Raw genomic sequence first — 12679 nt, forward strand, 5'->3', positions numbered from 1 at the left:
GACTGGGTAAGGCCAGTGGTGATCTGGCTGCTCCCAGCTCACTTGGGGAGTAATAAGATACCACCTACCCTGATGTCACGAATGAGTTGCTGTGTAGGTGTTTCTATGGGAACTTTGCTGTCAATGACACCTTGAATGGCAGAGGCCCAGCGCATAGCTTCATTTAACAGCTTCGTGTACAGTCTGTAGGAATGTTTTCGCCCATGGACAATGATGTTCCAATAGCCTGTAGAGAAACAAAGAAGTTGGAAGATGAAACTTGCTTCCATCTTATGTAGCTGACTGGAGGTTAGCAAACGTGACGCCCACCCACAAGAAGGGCAGGAAGGAGGATCCAGGGAACTATGGGGCTGTCAGTCTGACCTCGGTGCCAGGGAAGGTTATGGAGCAGATCGTCTTGAGTGCCATCACACGCCACATACAGGACAACCAGGTGATCATGCCCAGCCACCATGGGTTTGTGAAAGGCAGGTCCTGCTTCACTAACCTGATCTCCTTCTGTGACAAGGTGACCCTCTTAGTAGATGAGGGAAAGGCTGTGGATGTTGTCTACTTGGACTTTAGTAAAGCCTTTGACACCGTTTCCCACAGCATTCTGCTGGAGAAATTGGCTGCTCATGGCTTCCATGGGCATATGCTTCTCTGGGAAAAAAACTGGCTGGATGGCTGAGCCCAAAGGGTTGTGGTGAATGAAGTTAAATCCAGTCAGCAGCTGGTCACGAGTGGTGTTCCCCAGGGCTCAGTACTGGGGCCAGTCCTGTTTAGTATCTTCATTAATGATTTGGATGAGGGGATCAAGTGCACCCTCAATAAGTCTGTGGATGACATCAAGTTGGGGGGGAGTGTTGATCTGCTGGAGGGCAGGAAGGCTCTGCAGAGGGATCTGGACAGGCTGGATCGATAGACTGGGGTCAACTGTACGAGGTTCAACAAGGCTCAGTGCTGGGTCCTGCACTTGGGTCACAAAACCCCATGCAATGCTACAGGCTTGGGCAAGAGCGGCTGGAAAGCTGCCCGGAGGAAAAAGACCTGGGATTGTTGGTCGACAACCAGCTGACTAGAAGCTGGCAGTGTGCCCAGGTGGCTGAGAATGCCAACAGCATCCTAGCTTGTATCAGATAAAGTGTGAAAAGCAGGACTGGGGAAGTGATTGTCCCCCTGTACTCAGCACTGGTGAGGCTGCACCTCAAATACTGTGTTGGACCCCTCAACCCATGAAAGACATTGAGGTGCTGGAGCAAAGAAAGGCAATGAAGGTGAAGAATGGAGCACAAGTCTTATGAGGAGTGGCTGAGGAAACTGGGGTTGTTTAGCCTGGAGAAAAAGACTCAGGGGAGATATTACCCCTCTCCACAACTATCTGAAAGGAGTTTGTAGTGAGGTGGCTGTAGGTCACTTCTCCCAAGTAACAAGTGATAGGACAAGAGGAAATGGCCTCAAATTGCACCAGGGGAGGTTTAGATTGGATATTAGGAAAATCTCTTCAACCAAAAAGGTCAAACATTGAAACAGGCTGCCCAGGGAAGTGGTCAAGTCACCGTCCCTGGAGGTATTTAAAAGGTGTATAGACACTACATAGGGACACAGCTCAGTGATGGACTTGGCAGTGCTAGGTTAATGGTTGGACTCAACGATCTTAAAGGTTTTTTCCAACCTAAATGATTCTATGTTTCTATGATTCTCTTTTCCTGTAGCACATGGCTGAGGAAAACCACTGCTGCTTTGATAGCAATGTATGGTGCGTCTGGTTAAAATTGACTAGGTAGTCATTAACATCCACCATTCCCAAAACATATTTATCAGCAGGAAAGTCCCAATTCAGGTTTGGGTACAAAGACAGCTTTCAAAGATACAAGTATCTTCAGTATAGCACGAATACTTCCCTGCCAACCAGCCAGCTCACTTTCACAGACAGCATTTGGGATACACTGTGCTATTAATCACTCAGAAAATGACCACTCTACACATAACACCCAGTCAGACTGCCAAATCAATTCTCCTAACTTTTAAAAATAATGTTTGACATGAACTGAGAGAACACACTAGGGCAATGACAATTCACTCTGCTAAAGACAGCCCTAGACATTTGTTGAGATCAAAAACGTGGACAATTGTTTTGCAAGTGAGCAGAACACGTTTCTTCTCATCTCACTTTACCAAAGGCTTCCCACTTCCAGCCCTTTTAAAAAATATCCCAAGTAACTCCACTATTCAAATGTCCAGCATTTCAAGTCTTGTTCTAAGGTTCACCGTCTTTGTCAGCAGGATTCACCCTTTGCCCCAGAACCCAAGTTCCCTCCCAAACTCATAAGGCAAGCAATGGAGGATCATTGTGTCACACAGAACTGTGTCATGCTGCATAGAAAGCAAACGTATGTCCTAGTCATCTTTTCTTTCTAACAAGTTGAGTGATGCTACAAAAAAGACTTACAGTGTATGCCATTGCTGTTATTTAAGAGAGTAACATAGACCCCAGAGACAAATGTGGGTCATGCTACCAAGTGACAGTTATTTACAGAGATGTGCTGATAATTACAGTGTCAACTGGAAGAACTCAGACCCTTTCCCTATTTGGAAAACATTTGGATAAACAGTGACACTACCGAAACACAGAAAAACCATCAGCACTGTGTATCTGCACCAGCTGTGAGGGACTTATCATCACTTGCACACTACTCTCTGGCCCTTTGCAAGCCTAATACCATTTCTGTGGTGAAACATATTTGCAGCCAGGCACAGAGCGTCAGATAATGTCAAGACTACTTTCTCAACATGACACACGATTACGTTCCTGCACCATTCCCTCTTCAGGCAACCCCACACATGGAAAGTCTGCTCGTTACCACATTCTTCCACTTACCTGTGTCTTTGAAGACCCTCTCATCGGGCTGCACTATGGAGCAGAGGCTGTTGAGCACAAGTGTGCCAAGCTTGGCAGCCGTGCGCTCAGATGACTTGTAGTAATCGAGGGCAGTGTTTGTCAGAACAAACCAGCGTTTCTTCATTTTCAGAGAGGACATCTTGTTGCTGCTCTGAACCTCTTTATGAAGCCAGCCTAGCACAGGAACACAAATGTGTCAATGGTTTCACCATGGCACTCTAACTCTGCAATCAGAAGTCCACTTCTCTGCAAAACGCTCATGCCGGTACCTACCATCTCTGCCTTACTGGCTATAGCAGTATCCTGCAATGCCACTGTAAGAAATTTGCCCAAAATTTTCCATGAAGCTGTTCCATCCTTCAGCCCTATGTATGCTGCTATCAGTGATCTGTGGTTTAGTTTGCCATCACCACGAGGGCATCCTCTATTTGGCATGCTTCCCTCACAAATCACAAACATTTGAATGAGTAATTTACAATTCATTCTTCCAAAGAGATGCCAAACGCCTATCCAAACCTCGATGGAAGTGGTTTGGTGATACATGTTTTCATGGTGATACATGTAGAAAGATCTGTAAGCATTAAATGCATCTCTTCCTCCCACAGTCAGGCAAAATAATTTCTCTGTCATTTTAGATTCCCCACAAAAGAAAAAAAAAAAGAAAAAAAAAGAAATTCAATACTATAAAAGAAAAATGACAGTCTGCATTGCTAAAGCTGTCAAAAAGACAACTTTCTATTCAAAGCTGTAAAAAGCAATGTCAACCCACATGGCAAAAAGTTCAAAGAACGTGAGACTGAGCCCAGAGATTCGATGTAAAGAAAAATTGCAGATCTTCCCAGACAGATGCCTTTGTGGCTACACCACTGTCACACAGACATCTTACTGTGAAGTGCAGAGCATATACTGACTCTGCAAAGGAGCATTCCTTTTTTTCTTTAACTAATGAACAATGTAAGATAAAAGGAACTGTTGCCTTGCAAATAAGTATTTTTACTTTAAGGTACTCAAACTTGTCTGATAATATGCTTTATATCATTCAGTCTCCTTGAAACATTTAAGACTAGGATGAAAGGCTTATGCTTTTTGATGATCCTTTTCTTCCTGCCCTCCTGCATTGCCATGACCACTCTCAGACCTTTATTCTCTCTTAGATACTTTCTAGAAGACGTAAGGTGATTTGCTCATGCACTTGCTTTCCACAGATTGCATCAGGAGTGTCTTCATACATTTAAGGCCATGTGATGAGCTGAAAGTACTAAGGACATTTAAAAAAAAATTGAGACAAATGGAGGAGTATTTTGTAATATATGTGTGATCACTACTCATGCATTAGCTCCTCCATCTCCAACTAAGGTCAAACTGCAGAGATAATTTAAATCTTTTGCCCAGCCTCAGAAAATTATTCTCACCTCATTATGTCTACCATAATCAGGTTAGGTTGTTTAGCTGAGGACAGCAGCAATCCCACAAAGATCTCTCTCCCTCCTCCTCTACATGACAGGTGTCAGAAGGAACAGAGCTTTCTGAAAACAAAAGCTGCAGTGTCATGTTATCGTCAGTCTAAGCCAGCTGCTCCTGAACAGCAGCCATGCTCCCTTCTATTCCCTTATGGCATTTGCTGGACATGTTGAAATAGCCTCAGAAATAATATCAGAAAACTAAATGTATGAAGAACTTACTTTGTTCCAGCTTTAGCTTTCTGAATCCACCTGACATGGAATCGGCTAAGAGCCAGTGCCAGCACAACACAAGACATGGCAAGTAGTGGGCAGGAAGGTGGAGCGGGGCAGAGAAAATTGTTTGGGGAAGCAGCTAAACCCTAGATTGGATTAGCTGCCATCAAACCTCCCTCTCAGATCATAAACAGAAGATGAGTTTCACATGTTGTAATTGCATGCATTTCCTTATACCTCTCACAAGGAATTCCTGGCCATCAACCTTCGATTCGCCTTTTGGTTTCTGCAGCAGGGAAATCCAGTGATGCATCTCCTCAGGAGTGTCGCTGTTGCAGTGAATCACTCGATTTGCTGTGATGATCACAAAAGAATTTGGTCTGCCAGAAAATAAAAGCATTAAAATTGGTCATAACCATACAAATACCTCAACACACAGCACACCCAAAGCCCTGTCCTCAACCTTCCCATAAACAATACAGAAAGACTCTCTGAATACAAACTACAGAGAAGTGTAGAAACGCTTCAGTGCATATCCTGTGCAGCTGATCTGCAAACTGATGAATGCAGAGAACAGCAAAATGGAATTAAACATCTTTCAGAAGCTACTTCTAAACACTTGAAAACATTAATTAGCTAACGACCAGCTGTAAAACATCCTGGGTTCATAAGTGAAAGACTTTGTTCTACCTTCTGATTGGACTAAGCTAGTTCTAGTACCACTCGGCTGAGCTAGTACAGCCATTCTCCTCGTACTTATTAAAACCAGTGATGCAGTCGCAAATACAGGACCCAGAGGGGTCAGCTAAAATGGGTTTGAGATTGGTTTTAAAAGAGATGAGCAGACCCTGACAAAACAGAGGAAAAACTGTTATGCTGCACCTCAATGACTTAGTCCTTCTGGTGCAACAGACAAATGTGTCCTATCAAACAAACATTCACAATTCTGTACAAAATTGATGCTTCACAGGAAAATGGAAAAATAAAAAATAATATGACCAGTTCCAGGACAACAGAGTCAGAAAGCTTTGAAAGCAAACATAGGTTTCTATGAGAAAACAGAGAAATTGAGAAGTAGAATGCAAGGATGAAGCAAAAGCTAAATGGTACAAATGGAGCAACTGTCTGGCCATTGCATAAACCTATGGAAGATAAAAATAAGCTGCATAAAACCTTTGGTTGAAAAATAAGCATTTTTCTCAGAATTTGTTTAATGTTGACTCAAACAGATATCCAGAATCAAACAGATGCTCCAGAAGAGTATACCTCAGCAGATGCATGAACAAATTTTGACTGTTCAGCTCACTGTTTGTGCCTAGTTTTTTACTGGTACACAGATTAACTATGAGGAGCACAGGCTGAGAACTGGCTAAAATATTTTGATCAATGAAACCTTAGTATGCTACCAAGATAGGCATTTTCTAAACTACTAACTCCAAAGTCCTGGCAACGTTGTGAGAAAAAAAACAGACCACAGACGTAAATAACTTAATAACTAACATTTTATTTGAGCACTGTAGTAAGAAACTTTGCCCTGTCTGAACCTGTTAACACTGTGGGAAATAATTAAATGTTAACATAAAGCAGTATGAAATGTTCCATATCTCTTTTCTGAAACTAACCAATCTGTGAACTAAATGTGCTCTGTTGCATTGCAAAGATTTTAAGAGTACAGATTTCTAAATGCATCCATTATTCTTCCACAGTGCTGGTTCTTTCCCCTGAATTTACAAAATTAACTCAAAATTACTCTGTTGAAAAACTGGAAGCGCTGCTTTTGCTGAACATTTTTGTTTAGTGTTAGTAACAGCTTAGACTATAATTTCTTGACATTGAGATTATGCTGTTTCCACATTTAAGAGGGAAAAGAGAAATGGTCACTCAAAGAAAATATGTATGTGAACTTCATGCCTGTGAAGTGACATAGCTTGAAACAAGCTTAAGATTTCAGTCACGTTTATTTTTTTGGACATAGATTCTTATGAGTTTAAACAAATGCAAACCCCAAAGAAAACCTGGACCTACCCACAAAAATATGCTAGAAAGCTTCTGATCGAACAGATGGTCAGGTTGTTCTACTTACCTGTCAGGATTGTCTGAGGCACAGACAGAGTCAATAAGTCCAACATCCAGAGTTCCCTGTACAGTGAGAAAGACACAGATAACAGGAATTGCTTGCATCTCAAATTACAGACATTCTCCTTCATGAATAGGATTGGAACTGAAAACATTCTTCTGAATTCCAATAGCTTGAGTAGAAATGAACATAGGAGAAAGGCACGAGTGAGTCATCTTTGCTCCTTAAACAGCATGCCAGGATGGACTGGAGCAAAAAAAGCTACAAATTTCCAGAGAGCATTATGAAGGTCTGAAATAACCTTTGCTAGTATCTCAGTACCAGCAAAACACATAAATACATTATTCTTCCCAACGGCCTATCTTCTGTCTGGAATAACTGTGACCCAAACTAGTGCCACAATCCCATCCAAAGACATTTTATCTGTACGACGCAGCCCCCTCCTTCCCCTCAAACCAAAGACTGATGATCAAGCTAAGTCACCCACAACCACCATGTTTCTCCACTGCTTACCCTTTTTTCTATCAGCTTTGCTGTTTCTTTATAATAATTGTCCAACTTTCTTATACTGCTTATGAACTACAGCACTGCATGTGCAGGAAAAACCTTCACAAAATAGTTAATCACAGGGGGCTCTCAGCATGCCCACAGACCGGTTGCACAGTAACTCACCACAGCATTCTTCGGATTGGCCTGTTCATCCTGCATTTCCCTCAGCTGCTGCGCTGTAGCGCTGTGTACTCGGCTCAGGACGTTAAACCAACCGCTGGCAATCAAAACAGACTCAAAGTTAAGATTTGGGTAGTGAAACTAGCTCTAGAATATGATCAAGGACCCTGGAAAGCTGCCAGTGGGAAAATCTCTTCATTCACAATTTGCTGAGGACTATGCTACAAAACATCTCTTGGGCTGATCATACCAGATTCTAATGTCTCCCTTCCTTATTGATCTAGGAAAATTCTGTGCACGTTCTCCAACCCACTAACAGCTGCTCCTGCAAAATCCAGTTTTCTACTTGCTGCTCACAGAACTGTAAGGAAGCAATGTCCTTGTCAGGGAGCACATGTCAGCAGACTGAGAAGAGCACAGAGCAGTTATAAAGATAGGGTCAGTTGGGAATCTTCCCGGACTAGAATCCTAGAGACACCTGGCAGCCTTCTTAACTAGGCTTTCTCTGATCTGTTCATAAACTTGAAAGTCCTATGGCTGACAATTAATCATGGGTTTTTCTATAAGTAAATTTGGAGTTAAGTTATTGGTCTTTAAAGGGGCTTCTTGTTACAGACATATCTGGAGGCTAATCTGTTGCAGAATAAGCAGATTCTATCTGCAGCTTCCAGTGAGATCAGTAAACATCTAGACTTCATGAAAGATTCTAAAACTGGACACTCTACAACATCTGCTAATCTGCCCTTTGCTAGTGCAAGTGTTGGTGCTTTCTCCTCCCTCAGAAGAGACTAATATGGCATTGAGAGAGGTCACATTTGGTTTACACTTGTCCTAGCAATTCTGCAATGTTATCTTACGGCATGCCTTTTCCAGTTGTGGAAGTGCTGGGTTAAGAAGTTACTGTTTCTTCAGCTACTGCCCCCTGAATTTGCCTGTTTCTTGTTCATGTGGCTGTCCTTTAGCCTATTTCTTTTAATTTTGTGTCCAAACACCTTCCCTCTTCCTCTCCCTACACCCAAATGAAATAATAACAGACCCTAAATAACTTCACAGAATCAGATTAAAGTAGATCAGAGAAACAGTCACACTGGCTAGGCTGAGAGCAGAAGCCTTGGTAAGAGTGGGAAAAGTGGGAAAACACGACCAGCTAGGGACAGTAACCTCCTAACCTGGCTTTGCATAGCCAGAACAGGTTGTCCAACCTGCCCTTAAACAACTGATTCCCACTGCCCGGCCAGGACCCCAAGAAGGAAGGACATGAGTCATTTGTTTGCTTTGCACTGGAAAGATTTTATCAGATGACACTACAGACTCTGATAAGCTGATAAGCTCTGTCTCCTGGATAAAACCCAGCTGCTCTTGAAATCATTTACAGACAACATGAATAGACTTTTTGTTTGATTCAAGATTCCATTTAATAAATAAATCAGCTATTAGATGTTCCAGTTTATATTAAGGTTTTGTGTGTCTCCTGAAGTAACCCTTGAATTCAGCATGCTCACAGCCACACAAGAAGGTGGCAGTCTTGTGACTGACCGATAGGCTGAACCACCATCTCAGCAGCTGCAACAGGGAGTCCCCAAAGTAGGTGTGGTACCTCCCAGTAAGTACAAAATGACACTCTGGAACAAATCCCAACTTTTTTCCAGCAAAAGGGAATTTATTGTGTTCCCCAGGCTCTCTCTCCCATGCGTAGCTGGGTTTGACTGGCACCGAAGGAACAAACCCAAGAAAACTCCCTCTTATACCTGGCATCTTCTGGTGACTCCGCAACAATGTGATAAATTCTGTCTTCTGTCACAATGTCTAAGGCATTCTCCTTCTCATGAATGTCCACAATCTCCCTGGAACACAGCAAATCACAAGAGACAAAACTGAAAACCTTTCACAGGCATAAATTCCACCTGGCCAATTTTTTCACATCATACCATTCACCATACAGAAGGGAAATCACTGGTTCAGATGGCTGCTAACACGGCTACAGAAATGCAAAATTCCTCCAATATACATTAAGACTTTTAGGGTTCCCTTAAAAAGCTTTTTAAGTTAGTCTGCTACAAAAGCAAAGCTTAAGGCATTAAATGGATTTTCTTCAAGACACCAGCAGACTAGATGGAAGAAGAGGTGACAGGGAGGTTGATACAGAGGGCTGTTTACAAAGTGGGGTATGCCACTCTTTTTGGCACTTCACAGGTCCACATAATGCTAATAGGTGACTAGTCTCTCCTTTCTTACAGCGGGAGCTGAGGAATTGGCTATGGCAGCAAAAAGAGCATTCAGGATTCAGGAGAAGGCACAGTACATGCTGTCAAATTCAAATCCCACTGTGAGCTTCATACCACCTCTGTGAAATGCCTGCAGAAGCCAGGAAACAGATAGAGTCGGGGTATGGGAGAATGCATGGGGTGTGTACTTGATTAGCCCCTCCTGGTCTGACTCCACTTGGAAAGAGCTTCTGACAGATTACGAAATGCAAGACTGGAAAAAGACCCATCAAGTAATTCCAGACTCCCTCCAGAGTAAAACCAGAAGCTGTAATTGTCTTTTCCTTCCCTTACGTTTCTGATTCTCCTAGCCCTATGGGAGATGCATAGGCCAATGAACTGGTATCACTGGACACTTCATTATTGATTTAGAGAGTGAATACTAGGGATCAAAAGGATTTACTTCTTCACTCACTTTGCCCTTCTGATATCAATTGTCCCCTTCAGCTTTTCCTCACTATCGTTCTCAAAGTACATCAGCTTGGATTCTCGAAGCACAAACCAACGGCGTTTCCAGTTGCGGCGTGAAAGTGTTGACATGCCTCCACCTTTTTTATAGAGCCAGCCTGACTTCAGTGCCTCTTGCTTGGTGCGGAACCACATGAAGGCCTCATTCTTCAGAACACACCAGCGCCGCCTCCATGGGTTCATGAGACCTCCTGCAAAGCAAGGGAGCAAGATTTCATCAGACATGCAACAAAAGCCACTTCAGTTCCTACATGAAACAAAAGAGCTGAAGGAGAGAAACAAGGTTATGCTTGAGTTTGAACAGAGAACAAACGAACCAGTGAAACAAACACAAAATACAGAAACATATGCACCACTCAAACATTTTTGTACTGCCTTCAGTTTTGTAACTCAGAATGAGTCATTTAAGCCCATGCCAAGTGGGCACAATTCCGTCTCAGTGCCAAAGATATCCAGTCTAATTCCCTGACATCCACCTCCCTCGTCTTTGTTTTATTTGCTTGTTTTAAATAAAAGAAGGGAAAAAAGTAAACAGAGAACTAAGAGCAGATGAAGATAATTATTCTGGAGAAACAGAGGAGGAAAGCAGGTTTCCTGGATTCCATCCTTCCATGGTTTTGGCTAAAGCCACTTACCTTTCATGTAGAGATAGCTATGAAAATAGGGTGGTCCGGAGCCATTGAAAATAGTGACTCGCCCATTACAAAACTCTTCATCTGTATCAATGTAAACATCTACTTCTTCTTCACTGTCCAGAAACTAAAAGGAAAAGCAGAAATACAGGCCACTTGGGTTCTCCTGGTCGCAGGAGGACTGGAGCAAATTAACAAGGCTAGAGAAGTCACATGATCAGAAGGTGCAAAACTACACATACTCCCTTTACAAAAAAACCCAATAGAGTAAAACTAGTGGCTTGACAGCTTACCCATTAATGCCTAAAGCAAGAGTCTCCAGAGCATGGAATTTTCATACCAGCAAGGAGAATGACATTTGGCAGTGGACACGGCTAGAAAACTCCAGTTACCAGCAGTAACAAACCTTCCTGTTTCAAGGCAGAGCCCACAGTCCAAAATCTAATTTAACGGAATTAAGAGAGAATTTTTCATTTTGGAGAAGTTTTCTGATTTTTCTGGCAGATAAACCAGGATGCTGGACAAGATGGAGCACTGATCCAATCCCAGCAAGGAAATGCCTTGCTTCGGGCTGATTAGGAAAAAAGCACATTCCAGAGTAAATGAACCCTAAAAACAAAGATCTAATAGTACTGTATTTACTCATCCCTGTTCTCCAACTAGATATGGCCCTCAGCCATAAGAAAGCACCCTTCACACACGAAACCCCAAATTATCATTTCCTTTACCTTAAATACAACTTCCTTTGATTTGCTTTATTAATTTAATACTAATGAAGGCAGCTCCTTAGACCTTTTCCTTCCTCAAATGCATGTTGCTTCTTTTAATTTTTCCCTTCTGTCCTCTCTCTGTGACCTCTTTGCACTCCTCTCGTCTCATTCCTGTTCCACTCATTCATTATCCCTCTCTTGTAATTAAGTTTCAAAAAGCAGGTACTCTTGGATCAGCAGTTACTGATGAGATCTTGACCCAGCTGCAGTTATCTCTTCCTATGGCTCACGCATGACATGGTATCAGCTGGACTTTTCATGAGTGTTACTCACTGAGGAGCCCAATAAACCCCTCTACTTCTATTTACCTTTTAAGAATGGCTGAAACTGGTCTAGGCTGTGACAGAATGCTTCATGACTTGAAGATTACCTGATAGTGATCTGTGAGTACCAGCCCACAGAGAAGGTACCTTTACTCAAACAGATCACATCACAAGAAATTCTTACGGCTGGCAGCCGATGTTAGGGAAATGCAAGCAGGAAAAATTATGCAACTTTTGAAGAAAGGTCACAATCTACCATTGCAAAAGAATCGCAAAGGACATAAATTGAATTCCTTCAAAATAAATTTACAACCCAATCATTTTTTTGGTTTTTTTGATTGACGTTTCTGATTGACATTGACTGAATTCTGAAATTCTGATTGACAGAATCAATTCCAATCATACAAAGATATTTTATAGTTTAAGTCTCTATTCTCAGGGGCATCATTCATCTGAAGTATTTTTATGGCTGTCATTGGCTTTACACCTGAACTCCCCACAACCTTACGTGGGGTTATCATTGCATTATTAAGCAACTAGCCTGAGGGCACTCAGGAAGTCCACAGCCTAGTGTGGGATCTAAGCTGAGACGCTTGAAGAGTGAGGCTAATAGCCCAGCTTCACTACCCTATCATTGTCCCATAGGAATGGAAAGGTTCAGTGGTCTCAGTTGTACGCGCCAGGACCCAGCCTGGATCAGCACAGTAATTACTTCTAGCCTTAGAACAGCTTACCTTGTACACAGCAACTGAAAATAAACCCTTGACTCTGAACAGTAACAAGACCGGAACAAAAGTTTTAGTGACAGAAACAAATCAAACCCCAGCCTTTCCACTGCCTCTTGTCATTGTCCATTGGAAGCTCAGGCTACTTCTGTGAAATCTAAGGTAGAACACATACCTACAAGATATCAGTTGCCTGCTTTTAGTCTTCCAAAAGGGTGTTACATTAATAAATGGTGATGGAAGCAATCTAAAAT

The 12679-nt window shown here is 42.4% G+C and overlaps 1 protein-coding gene across 2 annotated transcripts in view; it reads right to left on the reverse strand.

Annotated features, from left to right (window-relative positions):
* Window positions 1-12679, reverse strand: part of LOC130153583 (unconventional myosin-X-like) — a 93655-nt gene that overhangs the window by 12212 nt on the left and 68764 nt on the right. For both annotated transcript variants that reach the window (XM_056348609.1, XM_056348610.1), the window contains exons 26-33: window positions 10671-10794; window positions 9983-10226; window positions 9052-9147; window positions 7307-7400; window positions 6641-6696; window positions 4795-4937; window positions 2861-3055; window positions 69-226 (exon numbers count right to left, since the gene is read on the reverse strand). In XM_056348609.1, coding sequence (XP_056204584.1) covers window positions 69-226; window positions 2861-3055; window positions 4795-4937; window positions 6641-6696; window positions 7307-7400; window positions 9052-9147; window positions 9983-10226; window positions 10671-10794 — 1110 coding nt within the window. The remainder of the gene's footprint in view (window positions 1-68; window positions 227-2860; window positions 3056-4794; window positions 4938-6640; window positions 6697-7306; window positions 7401-9051; window positions 9148-9982; window positions 10227-10670; window positions 10795-12679) is intronic.

This window comes from Falco biarmicus, chromosome 8 (assembly GCF_023638135.1).
Source record: "Falco biarmicus isolate bFalBia1 chromosome 8, bFalBia1.pri, whole genome shotgun sequence".
In the NCBI taxonomy this organism is placed as follows: domain Eukaryota; kingdom Metazoa; phylum Chordata; class Aves; order Falconiformes; family Falconidae; genus Falco; species Falco biarmicus.